The sequence below is a fragment of the Chrysemys picta genome, chromosome 2 (genome assembly GCF_011386835.1).
Source record: "Chrysemys picta bellii isolate R12L10 chromosome 2, ASM1138683v2, whole genome shotgun sequence".
NCBI lineage: Eukaryota > Metazoa > Chordata > Testudines > Emydidae > Chrysemys > Chrysemys picta.
The window spans coordinates 95,464,011-95,486,524 of NC_088792.1; the positions used below are offsets into that span (position 1 = coordinate 95,464,011).

The 22,514-nt window shown below is 41.6% G+C and overlaps 1 protein-coding gene across 4 annotated transcripts in view; it reads right to left on the reverse strand.

The window, feature by feature from the left end:
• The window catches only part of LOC101935615 (amphiphysin), a 193,254-nt gene that overhangs the window by 10,825 nt on the left and 159,915 nt on the right, over positions 1-22,514 (reverse strand). For 2 of the 4 annotated variants that reach the window (XM_065583804.1, XM_065583805.1), the window contains 3 exons: positions 21,501-21,551; positions 18,144-18,470; positions 3,296-3,355 (listed from right to left, as the gene is read on the reverse strand). In XM_065583804.1, coding sequence (XP_065439876.1) covers positions 3,296-3,355; positions 18,144-18,470; positions 21,501-21,551 — 438 coding nt within the window. The remainder of the gene's footprint in view (positions 1-3,295; positions 3,356-18,143; positions 18,471-21,500; positions 21,552-22,514) is intronic. The other 2 variants (XM_065583806.1, XM_065583803.1) reach the window with 1 other exon arrangement.

The following is a 22,514-nucleotide window of genomic DNA, read 5'->3' on the forward strand; positions in this document are numbered from 1 at the left end:
CATTAACTCTTAATGAGACTGGTAAACAAATTTTTCCAATTTTCTTTACAGAAGATAAGAAAAGCTAAAATATATTGTGTGAATTTATAGAGAGACTTTAATTTTAATTGCATTTGACACAGAATCAAGTATACATGGCTTTAACGGGCAGCCAGATCAAATTATACCAGCAAACATCCTGGGACTTGTGAGTAAAGACATCAGGTCAGGCCTTCCTTGTACTACCAATTTCAGCAGTCTTGCTTCAATAAGAGATTTAAATAAACAATAGTTGTAAAAACCCAGAGAGAAGCTAATGGAGGAGAGATGGGGGAGGCAGTGCATATTAGATTGATTTTATACACTATGCTTCTACAAAATTCTACAGAAATTGATCCTGCTATCTGATGGGATCGGAATCAACACTTCTTTTCTCTTTATTGGATTTGTGCAGTCCATTTTCCATGAAGGAAGCGTGTTCTAATTTTACAAATATCAGTCCTAAAATACAGTACACTGAAACAGTCAGACTCTGACAGCCCTTTGTCATAAGTCACCATATGTACAGCATGCATCAAAATGAAATGATAATTCATTCTTGTGACAGACTATAACAAGAAAAGAAAGAAAATCATAAATATGGGTTTTTGTTGATATTACCAGGGTAAGTGGCAAAAATGAAACCATTTCTCTCTATCATATCTCAAAATCTTGGATTAGCCCCATGGCTATTTAAGATGAAATCCTACCTCCATTTAAGTCAATGGCAAAATTCCTATTTACTTCACTGGGACCATGATTTCACCCTAGATAGCAGTGGTGAATAATACAGGTATTTGTAAATCTACATATGCTCCCTGATTTCATATTGTAAACAAACTCTCCTGCATACAAAAGAAGTGTAAGTAAGAGGAGAAACACGGCCCAAGGTATTTACTGCTGGGGGAAGTCTATGAGTTAATAAGATCTAGTCCATAATGTTTGACTTGAATAGTGCATGCCAGTTTTCAATAACTTAAGATTGGCCTCAATGGCTGGATTTAAAAAGGGACTGGATCATTTTTATGATAGTTAATTATAATTGTAGCTAAGCAAGCTAATATAATGCTATGGGGAACTAAAGCTCATGCTTTAGGAAATAAATCCATTGCCTGCAGAGGTCTGGATGGATTTCCCATGTACTGCACAATTGGCTAAACAAATAATGGTGAGAGTGCGTGGGTCTCTCTCTCTCAAGCATCACATACCACCTTCTGCTGAAGGCAGGATACAAGACTCGATGGATAGAGTTTCGCAGCGGTTATGCATTGAACAAATATTGCCCATTTAAATATGAGATTTGATGCATATGTGTGAGGGGTGAATGTGCCATGCAAGAGAGGTTGAGTTTACATATACACTATATTAGAGAGCTTGATGAACAGTTACATTTTGAAGACATTAGTCAGGTTGCACTTTGTGGACAGTAAGGGATTTCTTGAATACAAGATACTGGAACAGACATATCAAGAGTGACAAGCCAAATGCTCTAGAAGAAAGATGGTGTTGTATTTGTTATTATTTCAACCCTCAGTTTTAAAGAAGTAGGGCTTGATTGACCACTATATTATTCCAGTGTCATGCCTGTGTAACTCCATTGATTTCAATGCAGCTATGCTGGTGTAAAATTGGAATAATGCAGTGGTGAATCGGGCCTATAAGTTTCTGTTTAAATGGGAAAAAAAATCAGCATTACACTTCAGGGCTTGATTCTCCATTCACGCCAATGTAAAGCAGTAGCAACTCTAGTGAAGTCAATGAACCAAATTCTACCCTCAGTTACCCTGGCATAAATTTGGAGTAACTTTACTGATGGTAGTAGATTTACTTCACATTTACACCAGCATAACTGAGAGCAGAATTTGGCCCATTGGAGTTACAATAATCTAAAACCAGAATGAGTAGTGAATTGGTCTATGATATTTTAGCAAATACTTACATACCAGAGTTCAGAAACTTATAAAAAGAGAGGTAGTTAACATCTTGCAGGATTGGACCCAAATTGAGTAGTTACCGGAGTTTACAGTTTCCTTATTTTTCAACCCTTTTTCCTATTTCTGAATTTAATTTCCAGTCACTAGTGCTGAAATCCTCATGTTACTCTCACCATAATTTAAAATGCATTGTCAAGGTTGCATTTTAGTAAACAAGAATCCAGAATAAATAGTATATGTTCTCTCACACATATGAGAACATAACCTAAAACAAACAAACAGTCGATCAGAGGGTACCTGATCTTAAAGAGAAATTCAATATTTCATTAAACTTTTTATTTAGTTGTTTTTAACCATATCTAATAAAATGCCCAATTTGTGCTTTAGAAAATAAAATTGTAAGATAATTATATTCTAACTTCTGTTTCAGTTTAGGGCTTAGCATGCTAGAAAAATGGAATGATGAATGAAAGCAATTTTTAAAAAAAAGACACTATTAGGAGCCCAGACAAACAAATCCACAGGAAGTGTTAATGCCATTCAAACTCCATGGCAGCATATTTTCTGTTCATTCTGAATGTCAATAGAAACAACATTATATCACCTTCTACCACATAACCACATTCTTACCTGTCCTAAAATATTTATGATACAGTGAAACCCCGCTATAACACGATGATTGGGGTCCAAAAATTCGATCGCGATAAATGCGGGGTCACGGTATAGCGGGGTTACGAAAGTTTTACCATTTAAAGCCGGTCAGTTTCAAGCCGGTCAATTTCTCTTGGGCGGAGAGCAGGGGAGATGTGCAAGGGGCAGAGGAAGAGTGAGGAGCAGCTGGGGAGGAGAATGGCTCTTCCCACCAAAAGGAGAAGCAAGGGTAGAGGGGAAGAGGCAGTGGGGAAGGCATGTTCCTTTCTTTGTTTTTCTTCGGCGGCGGTCCAGCTTTTTTTTTTTTGTGCTTCGGCGGCACTCTGGCAGCTTTTCTGTTTGTTTGTTTGTTTGTTTTGTGCTTCGGCGTTTTTTGTTTGTTTTGTGCTTCGGTGGCGCGCCGGCCGGTGCTTTTTTTTTTTTTTTTTTTTTGACGCGCTTGGGGCGGCGGGAGCCACCTTATGATCGCGTTATAGCCCAATTCGTGTTATCAGAGGGCGCGTTATAGTGGGATTTCCCGGTAGTATACCACTGCAACAGATAGGTTCTAAAATAGGTCTCAGCTGAATTGACAGATGTTCTAGCTAGCACATATTCATAACACGGAAACAAAAAACCAACACACACAACTTTGTGACACTTTTCTTGAGATATTAAAGAACATATGCCCTCCTACGGCTGTTCATATTTACCTCACTCTCTTCCTCAGCAATCCCAGTTGTCTCCTTTTCACCTGCTGTGACAGTCTCCTGCTAAAAAGGAAATATGGTCAGCACATTAATTTAGAGTTTTTGGCAACAGAAAAGTATGCATTAATAACATTTAATGGAAGCAGGGCATATACTGGATGCAACAAAATGAATAGCTGAAGCTTAATGGCATAATATATGGAAGCTTATTCAGATATTGTCTGGCAAAACAAACCATTCTTATTACAACACAGTATCAGAGCAACAAGTCAGCGTGGTCTTAGAACTAAGAAAATTAATCCTTTCCTCCCTCTTCATCACCATTATCATGCTGGGAATTTGAAGAGCTCCATTATTATTTTTTTATGGTTATTCTCACAGTAATGTTAGCTTTGAAAATGTTTTGATAAGTACCTTCCCCAGAGTACTGCTGACCTTCTGGATTACAGCAATCTCAAACTTTTCCTATAGCTGGCTACAACTGTCTTCGTCCCCCCTCCCCATAACCCAACAACATTTAATTCATATTTTCCTCTTGGGATTCTCAAAAATGAGAGACTCTTTTTGATGCTCATTGGACAGTGATTCATTTAACTGAACAGTGAAGAAAGAGATGTTGTTGCACAGAACGTATTGTTTTTCCCAATTAACCAACAAGGGCTGGTCTACACTACAAAGTTAGGTTGGCTTAACTACATTGCTTAGGGCTATGAAAAATTTCACGCCCTGTGAAACATAGTTAAGCCTCTCAGAAGAATCTCTTCCATTGCTGTAGTAACTGTCCACACCACAGCGGCGCATCTGTAGCCATGCTGCTGTAGGGTTTCTAGTGTAGACATACCCACAACCTACTTTAAGGTCTGATTCAATGGGGCTCAAACACATGCCTAAAGTTAAAAGTTAAGAATGTGATCAAGTGCTTTGCTGAATAGGGGCCTCAGATCTTTTCACAAGGTACTCAGATGTGTTAGGTTTTAACTGAGTTAAAAAAAATGACTATGATGTAACTGGCTCCCCATACCTGGTATTTTCTTCAGTGTAGATAGGATTTAACACTAAGGCCCTCTAGACAGGAGGAGTAAAACTGTACTAACTGCAAGACCTGTTGGAAAACAGATGACAAGTACATTTCTTCCAGAACTTTTCTGGACAACCATTTCCTAGCTGTTTTCCAGTTCTATTGTAGCATGCACAGTTTTAACACCAAGGTAGACACAGCTGTGGACAGGGATTATTTAAAGACAGGCTATATAATCTACCTTCTTTGCAAAATTTTAGCATGCTTTCTGAATGTGGGGGTAACCCAGTCTGCAACAGTATTGTGTATGAACACAAAGCATGTTACAGTCATGTTTGGCTACAGTATAGCCGAAAATAGTTTACACTAATAATGTAGACAGAGTCTCAATTAGCAACCTTCACAAGCCTGTAATTGTCACTCCAGAATTGCACAAACTTCATTGGAAATGGTTGTATTTTTTTCCTAACAAAAGGATGCTGTGTTATTTCTGAACTTCATATCAATCATGTTTTTAATCTAATCTTCTAGTATTGCCTGCAGTCACATCATAAGCCCTAAACATGTCCAGATGCCAGGGCAAGTCAATTGCTATCAGCTGTGTTACTATGGAAACCTCTCACAGCTTTATCCTGTTAAAATTACAGTGTTATATAACCTTTTTTTTATTATTATTAATTCTCCTTTGAAGCTACCAAAGCTGACTTGTTGAATTTTTGTATCTATTTACACTGCAAACTTAAGTGAGAATTTAGATGCATGAATATATGAACAAAGACTGATCATAAAATGATAATTTCTTATAAGAAGTAAACACACACACACACGCACCAAATGCAATTTTCTGCTGAGTCGACTTATAAAAATGGTCTCTCTCAAACTGGCACTTTTGCTGATTAGTACCCTGGCTTTTTGTATGCGTACTGGGAAACTTCTAAATGTATGCCATAACATACATTTCTAGGTCAACTTACCTTCAGAGGTGCCAACCCTAAACACCACTGTGCACTTATCTAGAGATGTGAGTATGTCAGACCTGACCCATTTCTTTATAAAAAACAAAACAAAACAAAAAAACGTACTGCACTATTATATAGTCATAATCCCAAACGGCACAGTTCACAATAATTATTGCATTAGTGTAGAATACTCTAGCATTTTTATAACAAAGTGTTCACAGAGCTTGCCTTATTTCACAACTCTTACTATTCAGCTGAAAGTTTGTGGCCTAGTGGGAGGAAGGAGGTGTTTAAGAGAGAATGTGTTGGTGAGAACCCATTGTGATGGGTTAGATCACAGAACCCCCCTTGGGAGCTGCCACCTGATGTGCCAAGACTACTTCTACCCCTGCCTTCCCTGCCAGCTCGGGGCCCCAGCACCCTGTCTTGCTGAGCCAGACACTCCCGTCTGCTCCAACAAAGACCCAGGATCTGAATTACTTGCCCCAAAGCTGCAGGTTTACCTGAAAGCGGCTAACAGAAGTGTTCTTGTCTTTAACACTCAGATGCCCAACTCCCAATGGGGTCTAAACCCAAATAAATCCATTTTTCCCTGTATAAAGCTTATGCAGGGTAAACTCATAAATTGTTCGCCCTCTTTAACACTGATAGAGAGATATGCATGGCTGTTTGCTCCCCCAGGTATTAATACATACTCTGGGTCAATTTATAAGTAAAAAGTGATTTTATTAAATACAGAAAGTAGTATTTAAGTGGTTCCAAGTAGTAACAGACAGAACAAAGTAAGTCACCAAGCAAAATAAAATAAAATGCTCAAATCTATGTCTAATCAAACTGAATACAGATAATCTCACCCTCAGAGATGCTTTAGTAAGTTTTTTCTCAGACTGGACACCTTCCAGGCCTGGGCACAATTCTTTCCCCGGTACAGCTCTTGTTGCAGCTCAGGTGGTAGCTAGGGGATTCTTCATGATGGCTCCTCCTCCTTTGTTCTGTTCCACGCATTTATATAATCTTTTGCATAAGGCGGGAATCCTTTGTCCCTCTCTGGGTTCCCACCCCCTCCTTCTCAATGGAAAGACACCAGGTTAAAGATGGATTCCAGTTCAGGAGACATGATCACATGTCACTGCAAGACTTCATTACCCACTTGCCAGCACACACGTATACAGGAAGACTTACAGGTAAAACACACCCATCTGCAGACAATTGTCCTGGTTAATGGGAGTCAAGATTCCAAACCACCATTAATGGCCCACACTTTGCATAATTACAATAGGCCCTCAAAGTTATATTTCATATTTCTAGTTTTAGATACAAGAGTGGTACATTTATACAAATAGGATGATCACACTCAGTAGATTATAAGCTTTGTAATGATACCTTACAAGAGACCTTTTGCATGAAGCATATTCCAGTTACATTATATTCGCTCATTAGCATATTTTTATAAAATCATATAGACTGTAACGCCACACCCATAAAAGCCCATTTGCTAGGCACAGCACCTTAGCAAGAAAACATTTAAAAATAATGGACCAGTTCCTCAGAGGGTGTAAATCATCTTAGCACCACATAGCTATTCCAATTTACACCGGAAGAGGATCTGTCCTAACATTGTTGCAGCTGTTTTCTTGTCCCACAATCATGTCAGGCCCTGAAGTTCAAGAATGAGTTTGGTGACTTGTACAGGGTCCTGTGGAAGGGCTTGATCCAATGAACATCCTTTTACTTGCAATGTTATGTTCAAAAGCATGGCGAGGTGTTAAAGTCTACTCCCAACACAACTTCTAGAATATATATCTTGGTCCCATCTCTATTGGTTTTCATTCCTGTGGAGTGTCTTGTCCACAGTCTCATGATAGCAAATGTCATTTTCCAAGATGCTTTAATATAAATCTATGGATATTTTATTTTTTGACCATTTATTTCAGCTAATATTTTCCTTGATAGCGTGTTAATATCCTTGATCGTTGTCATTCCTACCCGAGTTTCTGAGCTTCTAAGTTTGGCTCCCTCACTTCTATATATACCAACATGTGATGGAATCCATTGAAAAAAAATCAATTTATTGCCTTGCTCTCTGATCCTCTGAGCCTCCTTATGAACTGTATTGTTGATAGCATTCTGATTTCTTGAAAAGGAACTGAGGATTGCTTCTTGCAAGTCAACAATCATGAGAAAAATCCACCTCTATTTCTGCTTTTTTTTTTCCTTTTTGAATGCCCTGAGAATAACTTTCATTTCAGCCATATAATTGAAAATTGATGTATCCCGACCTAATGCTCTTCCTTGTACTCTCTCCATTGAGGCTACCAGATGTAGACACACAACCGCCATTCTTGAAGTATTTGTCTGACGAACCACTGGTGTACACATAAATCTGTTTGCCTTGTGACTGACACTGCTGGAGGGTCTTTTCTTCCATTTTTCTTAGTGAAACCAAGTCCAGGTGTTCCTTTGAGCAAGGTTTCAAAAGAAAGAGATATTTACCAAAGTAAATAGGTTCACATGGAGGAATTAATGGGCATACAAGATTCTTTATGCACCTTACCTTCCTATCATCATGAAATGCTGCTGTTTCTTTAGTAGCCTTTATGCCTCTTTTGAAACAAGACAATCCTTTCAGCCTTGATTTGGTTTTTCAGTTCCTCAACAATGACATTCAGTTAGAGAATGAAGACAATTTCCATACCAAATTAGCAGTTCTTTGCTATGATTCTCAAGAGGTTGAACATCAGACTCACAAATTGCTGTTGGAGTAGATCTTACAGATCCAGTTATCAGGTGAACTGCAGACGACTGGACAATGTCAGTCTTGGCAAGGCTTCTGGGAGCAAATGTGTGACTAGAGAGATGAGGCATATTCAAGTATTGGGAGATTGTTGTTTTCAGAGACCTAATACAAGAACCCCAATTGGTACTGGAGTTACATCAGAGATGTTTCGGTCTCTTCTTTGCTTTGACTGCCACATTTGTGGTCCAAACTTAGTTCTGTGGCCAAGGTCATTCCAAAATATACAAGGTTCTTCTCCAACAGCAATACCTTCTCCATCCAATAGTATGGTAAATGGACTTTTTTTGGCTGGACTCAGCTGGAATTTATGTTCCTCTGCCTGCCTGTAGAGGAGCGGACTCAAGCCTGCGGTGCCTCCTGCTGGTCTGTTCTGGGAATTAGCTCTTCCAGCGTCCTGGAGCGCCCCCTGCAGGCCGGTGATCCACCTGTCCTCTGGCCCCTGTGTCCCTCCTGGACCCCAGTGCCCTTGTATCTGGGGTGTTGCCCTCTGGCAGTACACCCCTCAGTTCCCCAGGGAACGCCCACCCACTATCCCTACCTCGCCTCAGAATAAGGCCACTGCCAGTCACCAACTAGCCCCCCTCCCTGGGGCAGACTGCAGTATAGGCCATTCATCACAGGCAAGGTTGGGTTTGGACCTGCTGCCTTGGCCTACCCATGGGCTGCCCCCTGCAATCCCCAGTACCCCTTGGCCTCCTACTAGGCCGCAGCCTGGGGCTATCCAGGCTGGAGCTCCCCAGCTTCTCAGCCTTTCCCAAGCCCTGCTCCACTCAGGTACTCTGTCTCTAGCTCGCTGCAGCCAGGCCCTTCTCTCTCTGAAGGCAGAGAGAGACTTCTGAGCTCCTGGCTCCCAGCCTTTTTATACAGGCCAGATGTGGCCTAATTGGGGCATGGCCCAGCTGTGGCTACTTCCCCAATCAGCCCAGCTTTTAGAGCTGCAGCCTTCTGCTAGGGCTATTTTAAGCTTTTCCAGGCAGGAGCGGGGGACCACCCTGCTATACTGCCTAATTACAATTACCAAGTTGTCATTCAATTAATTCTCCAATATAGCTATTTCATACATGTATGCATATGATTTCAAGCTGCCTGGCAGTTCAGAGAAGCTCAGCAGGAAAAGAAGAAGAGAACTTAAAACTGAGGCATGAGGAATTCCCATACTGACTGGTCTTGTTGTCACAAAAGGTACCATTTAGTCTTACTGTTGTTTTCCTGTACTATAGCAAATCTCTTATCCAGAGGCACATTTAGCCACAAATTCCCATCTCTCTAAATTTCACTAAGAGCTTATCATGCCAGACTCTATCAAATGCTGCACTGAGATTAAAAAAAAGAGACTCTTATTGATGACTGTGGTGGTTTTAGTTAGAATCCATCAATAACAGGCTCACAGAAGGCCACCATGAGGTCCAAAGTTGAGTGAAAGGCCTGTATGCCATTTGGGTACATTCTAGCTTCCCTTCTTTTAGAAGCCATCATAGGAACCTTGATTGTACCATTCTTTCCATTATCTTATAGAAGTGACTAGTGAAAGATACAAACTGCTAGCTTCCTGGAGAAGAGGGATCCCTGCCATTCTTAAGAAGAGGAACAACAATTGCTGACTTCCACTGTTTAGGTACCTTCAGTCGTTTATGCCGTCCAACAACCTGGCTTTAGCCCTCTTCCCAAAGTGCTTTATCATATGTCCATAGATAAAGTCCAGTCCTGGGAATTTGCTTGGTTCAAACTTCTATTGCATCTTGGAGCTCACATATAAGAGAGATCTTTTTGAAGCCAAGATACTCAGTTGGATATGTAGCCATGGTTTTAGATTCTCTTGGGTCTTTCCTCTTCAATAGTCCATCTTGTGTTTTGCACCAGCTCCGTCCTCATCTTTACATGTCAGCATACTATTTATCTGTCACAATCTCTCTCACATATATGTCCCAGAGCCCTCAGTTTTAAAAGAACCTCATGCTCCAATTTGGCACCTGCAATTAGTTGAAAGCACAAATTTTGGCCAGAGTTAATTGCAGGTGCAATCCATGGCACTTCCATACCTAACTATCTCATTGCACTCCCAGATCAGGTAGCGACGCATCTATATGCCATAAATTGTGTCCACAACTAGATGCAGCCACAATTTTGTAACCTCAGATTGAAAGCTGCTTTTTAAAATGAAGCCCAATGTATATTGTACTTGTTTTGTGCTTGCCAGGAAATTAATAGGTGAGAGTCTTATGCATAGTTGAATAGAACTATGAAAAAATATATAGAATTTAGTTTAGACTCTGACTAATTTAAGTGAGGGGGCACCATGCAATCAGGCATTACCCAGGATTCTCACAATAAAAGTTTTGGTGGCTTCACAGTGCAGTCACCAACTCTTGCTGCTGGCCACACTGACATTTTTCCTAAAGTACTTATTAACTTGAGGAAAAACAAATAAATATGCATGTATACACACATCCAGATAATTGAAATTTATTTATGTAGGTTATTTTTGTGGACTCAATAATAAAAATAATGCTGTGAAAAGTGATATTTGTTTTTCACAGTAAGTCCTGGCAAACTAAGACCTGGATGGAGGGGTGGGGAGTGAGGCAGTGAGGGCCAAGGAGGATGGATGGAGGGGTGGGGGCTGAGGAAGCAGAGGCCAGGGGCAATGGATGGGTGCCCCCATCACCGCGTGGTTGGAGGTGTGGGTCGGTGCCTGGGGCTGGGGGTCGGCACCCTGAGCCATCACCCACTGGAGCCCAGAGTCGGCGCCCGCAGTTGTGTGGCCAGGGCCGGGGATCAGTGCCCACGGCTGGGGATCAGCACCCACTGCCACACAGCTGGGGTCGGCACCTGGAGCTGGCACCTGCTGCTGTGTGACTGCGGATCGGTGCTTGGGGTCCATGCCTGCTGCTGCATAGCCAAGTCTATGGGGAAGTTCAGGCTTGAAATTAGACGAAGGTTTCTGACCGTCAGAGGGGTGAAATATTGGAACGGCCTTCCGAGGGAAACGGTGGGGGTGACGGACCTGTCTGGTTTTAAGATTAAGTTAGATAAGTTTATGGAGGGAATGGTTTAATGGTAAAACATAGTAGCCAAGGAATACCAAGCAATGGTAGGTAAATAGTATAATGGCTAACAGGGGTCAGGCTAGAGACTCTTGCCTACATGCTCGGGGTCTTACTGATCGCCATATTTGGGGTCGGGAAGGAATTTTCCTCCAGGGTAGATTGGCTGAGCCTCTGGAGGTTTTTCGCCTTCCTCCGCAGCATGGGGCAGGGATCACTAGCAGGAGGGTCTCTGCTGATTGAAGTCACTAAAACACAGGATTGGGGACTTCAACAGCAGAGTCCAGGGAAGGGGTAGGGACGGTTTTGTGGCCTGCAGCATGCAGGGGGTCAGACCAGATGATCATAATGGTCCCTTCTGACCTTAAAGTCTATGAGTCTATGAGTCTAGGAGTCAGTGTCCTGGACCAGCACCCGCCAGAGCCTGGAGTTAGTGCCTGCTGCCGCATTACTGGGGCTGGAGATCAGCACCCATGGCCAGCACCTGCCGGAACCCAGGGTTGACATCCAGGAGCAGTGCCTGGGGTCAGCGGCCAGGGCTGGGGGTCGGCTGCCTCTGGGGTGTAGGGCTGGTGCTTGGGGTCTACGCCTGCTGCCGCACAGCCAGGGCTAGAGGTCAGCATCCAGAGCCACCACCTGCCAGAGCCCAAGGCTAGTGCCGGGGATCTGCACCCAGTGCCAGCAGCTGCTGGAGCCCAGGGTTGGTGGCCAGGGTCAGTGACTAGGGCTGAAAGTTGGAGCGCACGGATGAGGTCAGCCCCTGGGGCCAGCGGCCACCGGCAGGATTGGGGGGTCAGTGCCACACGGCCAGAGCCAGGGACTGGAGCCCACTGCTGCGCGGCCAGGGTTTGGAGTCTGAAGCCACATGGATGGACTCCTAATCTGCAGCCAGGCTCCCTAAGTCCCCGCCACCCAACGACCCCAGGGCTGAAGTCCGAGCCCCACTAAGCCACCAATCCCCCTCACAGGTAGAGAATTCGCCTTGCTCCTTCAGCATTGTGCCCCACCTGTCTCCAGAGACGTGCAGAGTGGCGCATCCAGGGACAACAGGGAGGAAGGGGAAGGGGCTGATGCTTTGCCACTCCCCTCCCCCCCCCCATCACTGCCCAGGACGCTGTCGTGGCCACAGGGAAACCTCCTGGTGACTGCATTAGACCCAAGGCACAAGAGAGCTCTCTCAGAACTACTAAGTGTAACTAATAAAACAGGGATCTCTGAATAGCCCCCCATAAACATCAGTGTGTTCCATACAACATACAAATGGCTAGGAAATGAACATAATAAGGTTAACTAACTTTCACATTAAGACACCACATTGTTGCCTTCTTCATTTCAAATCCAAACTCTTTTTTCCCCACATGTAGCGGAGTGTCTTGAATATGAATTACTACTATATTTGGTGACATATGCTGACATTTTCAATTAATGCACCTCCTTCCCACATGTGCAGCAGAACATCTGCCCAAAGAGTGTTCAAAACATACAGCCATGCTCAGAGTTGTGGTCGGTGTTTGGCTGAAGATGTATCGGAGTTTGAATGTGAAAAATGGACACAGTGGAAGGAGAATTTTTAATCAGAAAAAGAAACAGCACAATGGCTAGTGTACCATGTGCTTTTTACATGGTATTCTATTTCTATCTTGGACTAGGGCATAGAAATAGGTGGCAGAACTGTCTCCAAAGAACTGCATTAGTGATGAGACTGCCCTTCCTATACCAATGGAAGCTGATGATGCCTCTACTTTCCCTGGTTTTACGGAACACTGTTAGAGGATAGCATTAGTGTACATATTGCACCTTAGAATGCCAACCACTTCCTTCCCCGCAAAAGTGAGAAAATAAACAACAGATCAATTGTTGCCGATTACTAATAAAAACCTGCAGTTGGTCTATGGCACTTGAGCCCTGAAGGACAAAGGAAGGAGCATGAACTAAGTTCCTGTACTGCACTGACATAATGAGACAATGGAATGAGGACACAGGGGAACAAAAATGGAAGAATGGCTTGGTTTTTTTCTCCTTTCACTCCCCGCATTAAGTATGTTTGTTGAAGAAAAAATAGAGGATGAAAGAAAATACCCAGGTATCTGACTGCAGAAAATACCAGACTGATTTTTCAAGAACTATTCACATCTAAGGGCCATTTGTGTTAGCAGGACTTATGCCTGAATAACAAGTACTTCAGGATTTGGCCTTTGGAAAAAATACTCTTATAATATTACCGAATGAGACCTATTGGTATGGATCTGAAGCTTACTATAAGCTATCATATTACTTAAATCAGCTACTTACAGCTGTCTGAAAAAACAAATTTAGTTCCTCCCTCCCTGCCCCGTTTGCAAATCATTAAGGTATCAACCTGGATTTCTGCAAATGCATTTGTTGTTTCTAAGTATTTACTAAACAATTTGGGCAATCAATTTCCAGGCAAAGGATGGTTTTTGAACAGTTACCTTTGTCTATTTGCTATTCTTTATATGTGTGCAATTTATTATTTAAGCCATGTCATACTGATTCTGTTCCCTCACTTGGGGACTAAAACATTTTAAAACAGGAGAATAAGGATTAAAGAATCATAAGTAAACAACAACAAGGCCAGATTCTGACAGCTACTACTCACTATGAGTTCATGCTCCACAAGAAGCCCCTTTGACTTAAATGAGAGTATTCAGATAGGAAATTTCCCAAGATATGCATTAAATTATAGAGGGACTTATCCATAAATCACATCTATCTAAAGTACCTGTATCCCCATTTTACGGATGGGAACTGAGGTAGAGAGAGACTAAGGGCCAGATTTTTAAAGGTACTGAGGTACCAGAAGGTTCAAATATGCACCTAGTGGGATTTACAGAAGTGTCATTGAAATAATTGACTTCAGGTGCTTCTGTAAATTCCACTAGCTGCATATATGCATCTTTAGACATCTAAATAAATACCATTGAGAATCTGTTCCAGGAGGTGCGTCTATACTGCCAGTGGACTGCACGCAGCAGCGAGGCTCCCAGCCTGGACTGAGAGAGACAGGCTAGTGGTGCTTGCACTACCATTCTAAAAAAGGCAGTGTAGACAGTTGTGGCTTGGGCTGGAGCTTCAGAGCCCGAGACACAACTTCTAAATGATGTCTACACGGCTGCTTTTACAGTGCTAGTGCAAGCACTACTAGCCCGAATCTTCTGACACAGGTGGCTCGCTGATGTGAGCAGTGTCAATACCCTAAGCGACTTACCAAGGCCACACAGGAAGATTGTGGAGGTGCAGGCACTTGAACCCAAGTCTACCAAGTCAGAGCTTAGTGTCCTGATAACTGGACTATCCCTTCTCTTCCTTCAAATTAAATGAGACCCACATTATGCTGGAAAATTTACCCCAGCCCCACAAGGTGGGCAATACATTTCTAAGGTACATTTTCTGGCATAGCATGGTCTGACAGGAAATATACTAGAGGCAAATTGCACCTATTGATGCTGCTGCTATAATTGGAGTATAATGTAAAGCCAGAAGAGATATGTAGTGGGAGAAAATTTACAAATATAACACAAATTTTTAAAAAATTCACACTGATAAACTGAATGCAGGACTGCTATTGAGGAATGTTTTCATCTATGGTATCCTTATCAAATGTTGGCCTTTGACCTTTTATCTATTTCTTCCTTAATCTTAATCTTCAAAAACTCTTTTTACATCACATATTAAAAGCTATTTTTCTAAAGTAACATTTGCTTCTCCCACTGGATCAAATTCCAACAGTAAATCTACTGCATGCGTTATTAACATCAGCATGTTTCATTTCTTATTTCCCAGAGGACTCCTTTTTTCAAATGAGCAAGAACTTGTTTTATTTTGTAAATGAAACTAAAAAGGAGAAAACCTTAACAAAAATCATTTAACTGCTATTTAATATCTATCATCTGTCTTCCGAATTGCTACTAAATTGCCTCATTCTCAAATTATTTGTCTCCCTCTTTCACAATAACACTGTAATTTCTGCCTCGGCTGTACCATATTCTAGCAGAACATGAACTAAAAACTGCATGTGACATTTAGCAGCAAAAAGGATTATGTAAAAGGGTCAGTTCATCCCACTATGAGCAAGTGGTGACTGCAGTTACAGCCTGTCAGTTAATTAGCGTTCAAGGTGTATAATAGATTTTATACTTTCACTTTGCCTCAACTGAGGATAAAAAGGGGTTAGCAATCTCTTCTTTCAGGAAAATAATTTATTCAAAGATTATTTCCTTCCATGAAATCCCTGTAAAAAGACAAAATCAAACCAATTTTAGAAACAGCCTCTTAAGGTTCATTATAATCTGCTCTTCAAAATTATTTTGTACACAATTCTGTTCACTGAAATGAAGAAGAGATCGGGGCTAATGGTTAGTTTTCCCCCCTCCTCGTTTATTCTAAACTCTCACATTTACAAAGAGTAGAGGGTAGGCATCTTAGACCAAGGTTTGACAAAATGCTATGCCTCAGAGACAGGCTGTTTCTCTTTTTGCCTTTCCATGATGTTGACACGTTATTACTGTGATTTATACCAATTCAAAAGAAAACACAGACAGGAGGAGCAGACACATACAAATTGCAGAGGCTTAATGTTGTTGGATGAATTATTGTAAGCGGCTGATTCTGAGCTCACTCTGGTGAACATCTGCCGTAAACCCATGAAAACCAATAAAGAGTTAACCAATGTAAATAAAACTAGAATGAGGCCCTAAAGACAGTGTAAGGGAGCATGGGAAGTAAGGACCCACATGCAGCTACATTATGGCTACCCAGATTGTGACTCCAATTCCCTTGTACAGCACAGCCCTTGTACTATCTATAGGCAAGTGGCCAGGGTAGCCATGGGTCAGGGAGGATGAATACATGGCTTCTGCATGCTCCCCCCACACTAAACAGGCCAGCCATTGGACCCAGCCAGGTGCAAGGGAAAAAAAGTACATCAAACTCTTTTCAGAGTTGCAATTAGTTACTTGTTCTACCACATGACTGAGCTTAAAGGGTCAAACTAACTCTTAGTGAGTACCAAGTATTCATTTGCATTTGAGACTGTGTGAATCAAATAGAGCTAACATCAGGATTCTTGATCTTATACCACTGAGTGAAACTCAGGCTGTAGGTACACATGGTTGGCATGCAGTAACAGCCCTTCTCTCGGGTCCAGAGCAATTTCTGCAAAATGTAAGCACCTTGTTTTCTGGCTGTGAAGAACGCCTTCTGCATGTGAACTAATGCAATGATAAAATACATTTATTGAGTCTGCAGAGAAACTGCGGGAAACAGTAGTTCTAAAAAAAGGTGACCCATCGCAGTATCACTATTTCAATGTAAACAAACCTCCAGCTATTTTCTAGGCTGTGGCCAGAGTATGGGTTGGTAGCATGATTTTGAGTAGAGTCCCACGACACATATGATAAGGCCTGTTCACTGCAGTACGTATGCCATAAATAAATTCTATAGATGATATGTTTGTCTAGATGTAGACAAGCACTGTTTTGATTTCATATAGTCAAACAGGAAAAAGCAGACGTCCACTTCCCCTACCCCTAGTGAAATGGTGGATGAAGGAAGGACTAATCCTGCTCTTACTAATAAATACCTAGCTTTACAAAGTAGGCAGCACCAGAAAATGAGGCACAGAAACTTGCCCATGTCACCTATTACGTCCTCTGATTCCCCATCCAGTGCCCCTATCTCTGGATCAAACTGCTTCCTGAGGGTCATAAAAGGTGAATGAAACACTCATCGACTTCAATGGCAGAAGGATGGACCCCTAAAACAGGTTTTTTTCCTAATTCTGGGTCATGTGTCTGCAACAGTCCACAAGAAAATTCCAGACTCAGTTATGGGCCTCAGTGAACTGGATTTTTGGAGCAGTTATGTGGAATATCAAATAATTCTTTGGATTATTTTACTAACTCTAAATAGGAGTGATTAAAGTGCCTTCAAATGAGGGTAATGCCTCAGATGGCTTCCAGCCAAATTCTTCTCTTCCCACACACAATGTCTTACAATCTATCTATAAGTGAGTGAAAAGCAATGGTGATATAATCTGATTTAATAACCTTTAATGTGAGTCGTGGGAAGTCAGGATTTGGCCCAGTGAATACCTGTTCAGATTCTAACAGTGATAGACCACTAGTTACTGACCTGGAGAAAGATAATAGTGCCTGTGGAAGCAGATATACTATTAGGCTGGCAGTCAACAGAAATGGATGCATTTTTCTTTAGACCATGGATTCTCAGCACTGGGGTGAAACCCTTCTGGCCTTTCCATATTGTTAATAGCAGGGGTGCCCCGGCTAGATGGAAGAGGCTCCATGGTGGCCACATTATGGAAAAAGGGAAACCCAATATGGACTGAGAACCACTGGCTTAGAGTACCTCTTGAAATATAACAGATTGGCTGGGGAGGAGAGGGAAGCAGCTTAGGCAACCTTGCTGTGGTTTTCTTTGAGAGCCATCATCTTTTCCCACAACATTTGACTCTCATTTTTCTGAATGTTGACTGTGAGATCTTCAATTGGATACCCTCAATTGGCTTTGGAGCTCAGTTCTCCGGCTGGCTTCTAACATTAGGAGACTTGCATAAACCTGTGTTTTGGTTTTTATTAGGAAGCAGTTCAATACTCAATCAAACAACATTCAAGATGTACATTAGCCCAGTACTTATCTCCCCACTTGATCATCTTGAAAAGAGAAAAGCATTAATAGTGTCATTTATAAATGGTATCAATTCATTTCCCTGGTTATGTTTGTCTGACAGTTACAATATCTGAATCCACAGTAGTTCAGTTGAACTTCGGTCTGAAACGCCAGCCATGAGAGGAATGACATTTTAGGGTAAAAAGGCACACGTAGCTTTTGGAAAGCCTGTTGTGACATGGGAGGCCAGAATGGAAACCAGCCCTAAAAGTAAAGAGGATAAAAATGGAAAGGACGGCTGTAATGTGGTGGACACATACACAACGATGAACAAAAAAAAAAAATCAGAGGAAAGCTCGGGGCATATGAGGTTTTGGTCACTCACCACAGCTTCCTCTGCTGGCTCACTAGGCTCAGCAGGCAGAGCTTCCTGTTCAGGAACAGCGGCAGCAGCAGCAACAGGTGCAGCGGCAGCAACAGGTGCAGCGGCAGCAACAGGCGCAGCGGCAGCAACAGGAACCGTGGCAGCAACAGGCGCAGCGGCAGCAACAGGAACCGTGGCAGCAACAGGCGCAGCGGCAGCAACAGGCGCAGCGGCAGCAACAGGAACCGTGGCAGCAACAGGTGCAGCGGCAGCAACAGGCGCAGCGGCAGGGGGAGAGAGGGGTTCTTCAGCCTGGGGTTCCAAAGATGGAGCTTCTTCTGCCTCAATCTTATTTTTTTTTAAATGAAAAAAATCATTCAAGAACATTTGAAATTGGGGAACGGGAAAGAGTGCACAACTACAGTTCTGTATTTATTATAATTCTCTTTCCCTGGTAGCTGTTATAACAGGCTTGATCCTGCAGACCCATGCCTCAGAGAGGATAGCAGGACTAGGCCTCGTAACAATAATTAACCCCTAGCATTTTCATCTTCAAAGCACTTTATGTGTATTTAACTGATCCTCACAACATCCCTCTGAGGTAGGGAAGTAGTATCCTCCCAGTTTTAGGGGTAGAAAATGAGGCAAAGAAATTAGATGACCTGAACAAGAATATTCTGAAAGTCTGTAGCAGAGCCAGGACCTGAACTCAGAGCTCATAAATCCCAGTCCAGTCTCTAAACCACAAGGTTGTTGTAACTATGAGATTTTAAAACAATCCCTTGTTCTTTTATATGCAGTTTTGACTGTTCTGAAAATAAATGGTGCCTGTTCTGTCTATTTATGCTGGATGTAGTCATACCAGACAGTCATTTATAGGGAGCAAATATCATGGACCGAAACAATTTGCATTCCTGCTCTTTTCCAGATCCACTGTCTACCCTTTCTCCCATTAACATTTTATTTAAGTCTGACAGAATGAAAATAACCAGATTGTGATTAACAAGCTCTCCCTCCACCAGTTAACTCCACACCAGTCACCTATGTGGAATCCATCTTCTGAGCCATGTTACCGTGATTCGGATTCTGTCGAATTTTAGCATACATTTGTTGTTAGCATAAGGATGCATCCAGGAATACCAGTCCTGGCACAACCTCAATTCTCCAGCAAAGTTCCCCCCCTCAAAAAAAAAAAGGGAAGGATTTTCCACCTTTCGTAAGACAGGTTCCAAGCAATTAATGTAACAGCGGTTAGTTTGGGGGTAAAAATACTTAAGGCAGGATTTGTTCCATATAGAAGGGGAGCTACAGGTTGGGATCACTTACACAGAATAGCTAGCTCAACCAGACAAAATAATTGTAATGGATTAGTCCACCATGAACAAATTACTCTGTACATTGCAAAGCTCTGAAGTTATTTAGTTCAGTCAAGCATCTTCATTCACATTTAATAATACCACACAGTTGGGTAGAAGGTCTCTTGTGATATAAAAGGTAGCCTCTATAAAAGTCTCTAAGAGATTAAAACATTTTCTTTTCCAATATTTTTCAAGTAAAATCAAGAGGTCTTTACTTATTTTTCACTCATTCCTTAAATAGGCCAATTCCCACTGCAGTCAATGGAAGTTTGCCTACGTAAGGATGTCAGGAGTTGGCACAGTATAAAGACACATTCATTATATTATACCTTGCTGTGCAGCACATTTCTATGTAGTGAATTAATATTAGCTGTATGGTATTTCACAAAGAAGAAATCAGAAGCTGGAATGAAAAACACTAGGCAGTTCTACCTAGGGAGTCCACTAATAAGTTCCCTGAGGTTTAATACTATAAGTAATTGTAGCTACTTAGACAATTGTTATAATGCAGATTATATTGATTTTCTTCAAGTTGCTTGCACACAACAGGATTTATCAAGTAATCTGCAGTCTATTTGCCATGTTTGAACTTCAGCTAAATACTGCCCAGAGTACACTTATTGAATGATGGAAATACACTATTTATTATGTTTCTGGATATATGCAAATGTACTGTACAAACACCACACCAAATAATATTCTCAAACTTTTCCTGTTTGGCAGCTGGCATATGTAGTGTACGTCTCTATTTCCTACTATGCTGACACTTCATATTTTTCCATCACCTTTAGCTAAATCAAGACTGCAGTAGAGTATTGGTGAGAATAAATTGTCTACCAGAGCATGGTCACTTGCATAAACATTTCTAAACCCCTGTATGATAATAAAAATGAATGTGTCTGATTAAATATATGAAAAACCACTGATCAAAAGTAATATTTCCAGCTGGATAAACTGTGACAAAGATAATGTATTATTGTAACAGAGAATAAAGTTGGTGCCATTTTGGGCCAGCATCTACTTGGTTAACATTGCACAGTGGTGTTTATTAATACCCTTTCTTGATTGCAATGACTGCACCGGTTATAAAAATGAATATAAATTATGTGCAAACTGACCAGTGCTGTTATATTATAAAACTAAAATTCTAAAAATTAAATTTGGAATATTTAAAAACATCCCGTTTTAAGATGCTGGGTGCAGGGCAATGTTTCTGGTTGTTGTGGGTTTATTTTGTTTTGGTTTGCTTTAGTAGAAAAATGTTTGAGTGGGGAAAAGTTCACAGAATCCTTAACCCAACCTTGCAAGCAAAGGGTACATGATTTAAAAGATGGAAGCACATCAGTGCAATAGATGTATTTGCAAAAACACAACACAATATTTTATGGCAAAAAGAACAGGAGTACTTGTGGCACCTTAGAGACTAACAAATTTATTAGAGCATAAGCTTTCGTGGACTACAGCCCACTTTTTCGGATGCATATAGAGTGAACCATATATTGAGGAGATATATATACACACATACAGAGAGCATGAACAGGTGGGAGTTGTCTTACCAACTCTGAGAGGCCAATTAAGTAAGAGAAAAAAAACTATTGAAGTGATAATCAAGCTAGCCCAGTACAGACAGTTTGATAAGAAGTGTGAGAATACTTACAAGGGGAGATAGATTCAATGTTTGTAATGGCTCAGCCATTCCCAGTCCTTATTCAATCCTGAGTTGATTGTATCTAGTTTGCATATCAATTCCAGCTCAGCAGTCTCTCGTTGGAGTCTGTTTTTGAAGTTTTTCTGTTGTAAGATAGCCACCCGCAGGTCTGTCATTGAATGGCCAGACAGGTTAAAGTGTTCTCCCACTGGTTTTTGAGTATTATGATTCCGGATGTCAGATTTGTGTTAGTCTCTAAGGTGCCACAAGTACTCCTGTTCTTTTTGCGGATACAGACTAACACGGCTGCTACTCTGAAACCTGGAATATTTTATGGGACATTTAAAAAAAGAAATAAAAGCCACAACTTACCAAGTTATCTACCACATTCTGATTGGATTGCACTGTGAATAGAGAAGTATCCTAAGGATATACAAGAAGGAAGCAAGAAAAAATATTTTAGAAATCTACCAAAGGCTTGATTCTGTAAGGCTTAGTCAGGCAACGCTCTCATTGACTTCAGAGCTTTACCTAAGTAAGTGAGGGAGAATCAGATCCCAAAATAGACCATTTTAATAAGTTTACCTCAAACGTAGACAATTAAACATTCTGTCTTTTAGAAATACTTTATGGAAGAATGAAAATTTATTAAACGTTATCCTGATGAAGGCCTAGAAGTGTAAAACTGAGTACACGGTCTCACAATACACCCAACGTACAACAGCTCTATTACAGAGACAAGGTGGGTGAGGTAACAACTTTTATTGGACCAACTTCTGTTGGTGAGAAAGGCAAGCTTTCAAGCTTACACAGAGCTCTTCTTCAGGTCTGGGAAAGGCACTCCACATGTCACAGCTAAATGCAAGGTGGAGCAGATTGTTTAGCATAAGTAGTTAGCACATATTGTAAAGGACCATTCAAGGTAGAGGGATGAGAGTCTGGGGACAGGTCTACACTACAGCAGGGATCGATGCTCTGAGATCGATCCACCGGCAGTTGATTTAGCGGGTCTAGTAAAGACCCACCAAATCGACAGCAGATCGCTCTCCAGTCAACCCCTGTACTCTACCCCCGATGAGAAGAGTAAGGTAAGTCGACAGGAGAGTTTCTCCCGTCGACCCCCCATGGTGTAGACCCCGCAGTAACTTGACCTAAGGTATGTCGACTCCAGCTACGTTATTCACATAACCGGAGTTGCGTAGCGTAGGGCAACTTACTGCGGTAGTGTAGACATAGCCTACGATATGTTTTTAAGGACAGAATCACAGAATTAGCAGTCCAGGGGGGGAGGGGAAGGGACTACAACAAAGGTGGCTATAGCTCACCTTTGTACTCTCCTGATTCTGTGCTGTTCTGAGGCCTGGACTAGCTAAATTATGGCAGCCT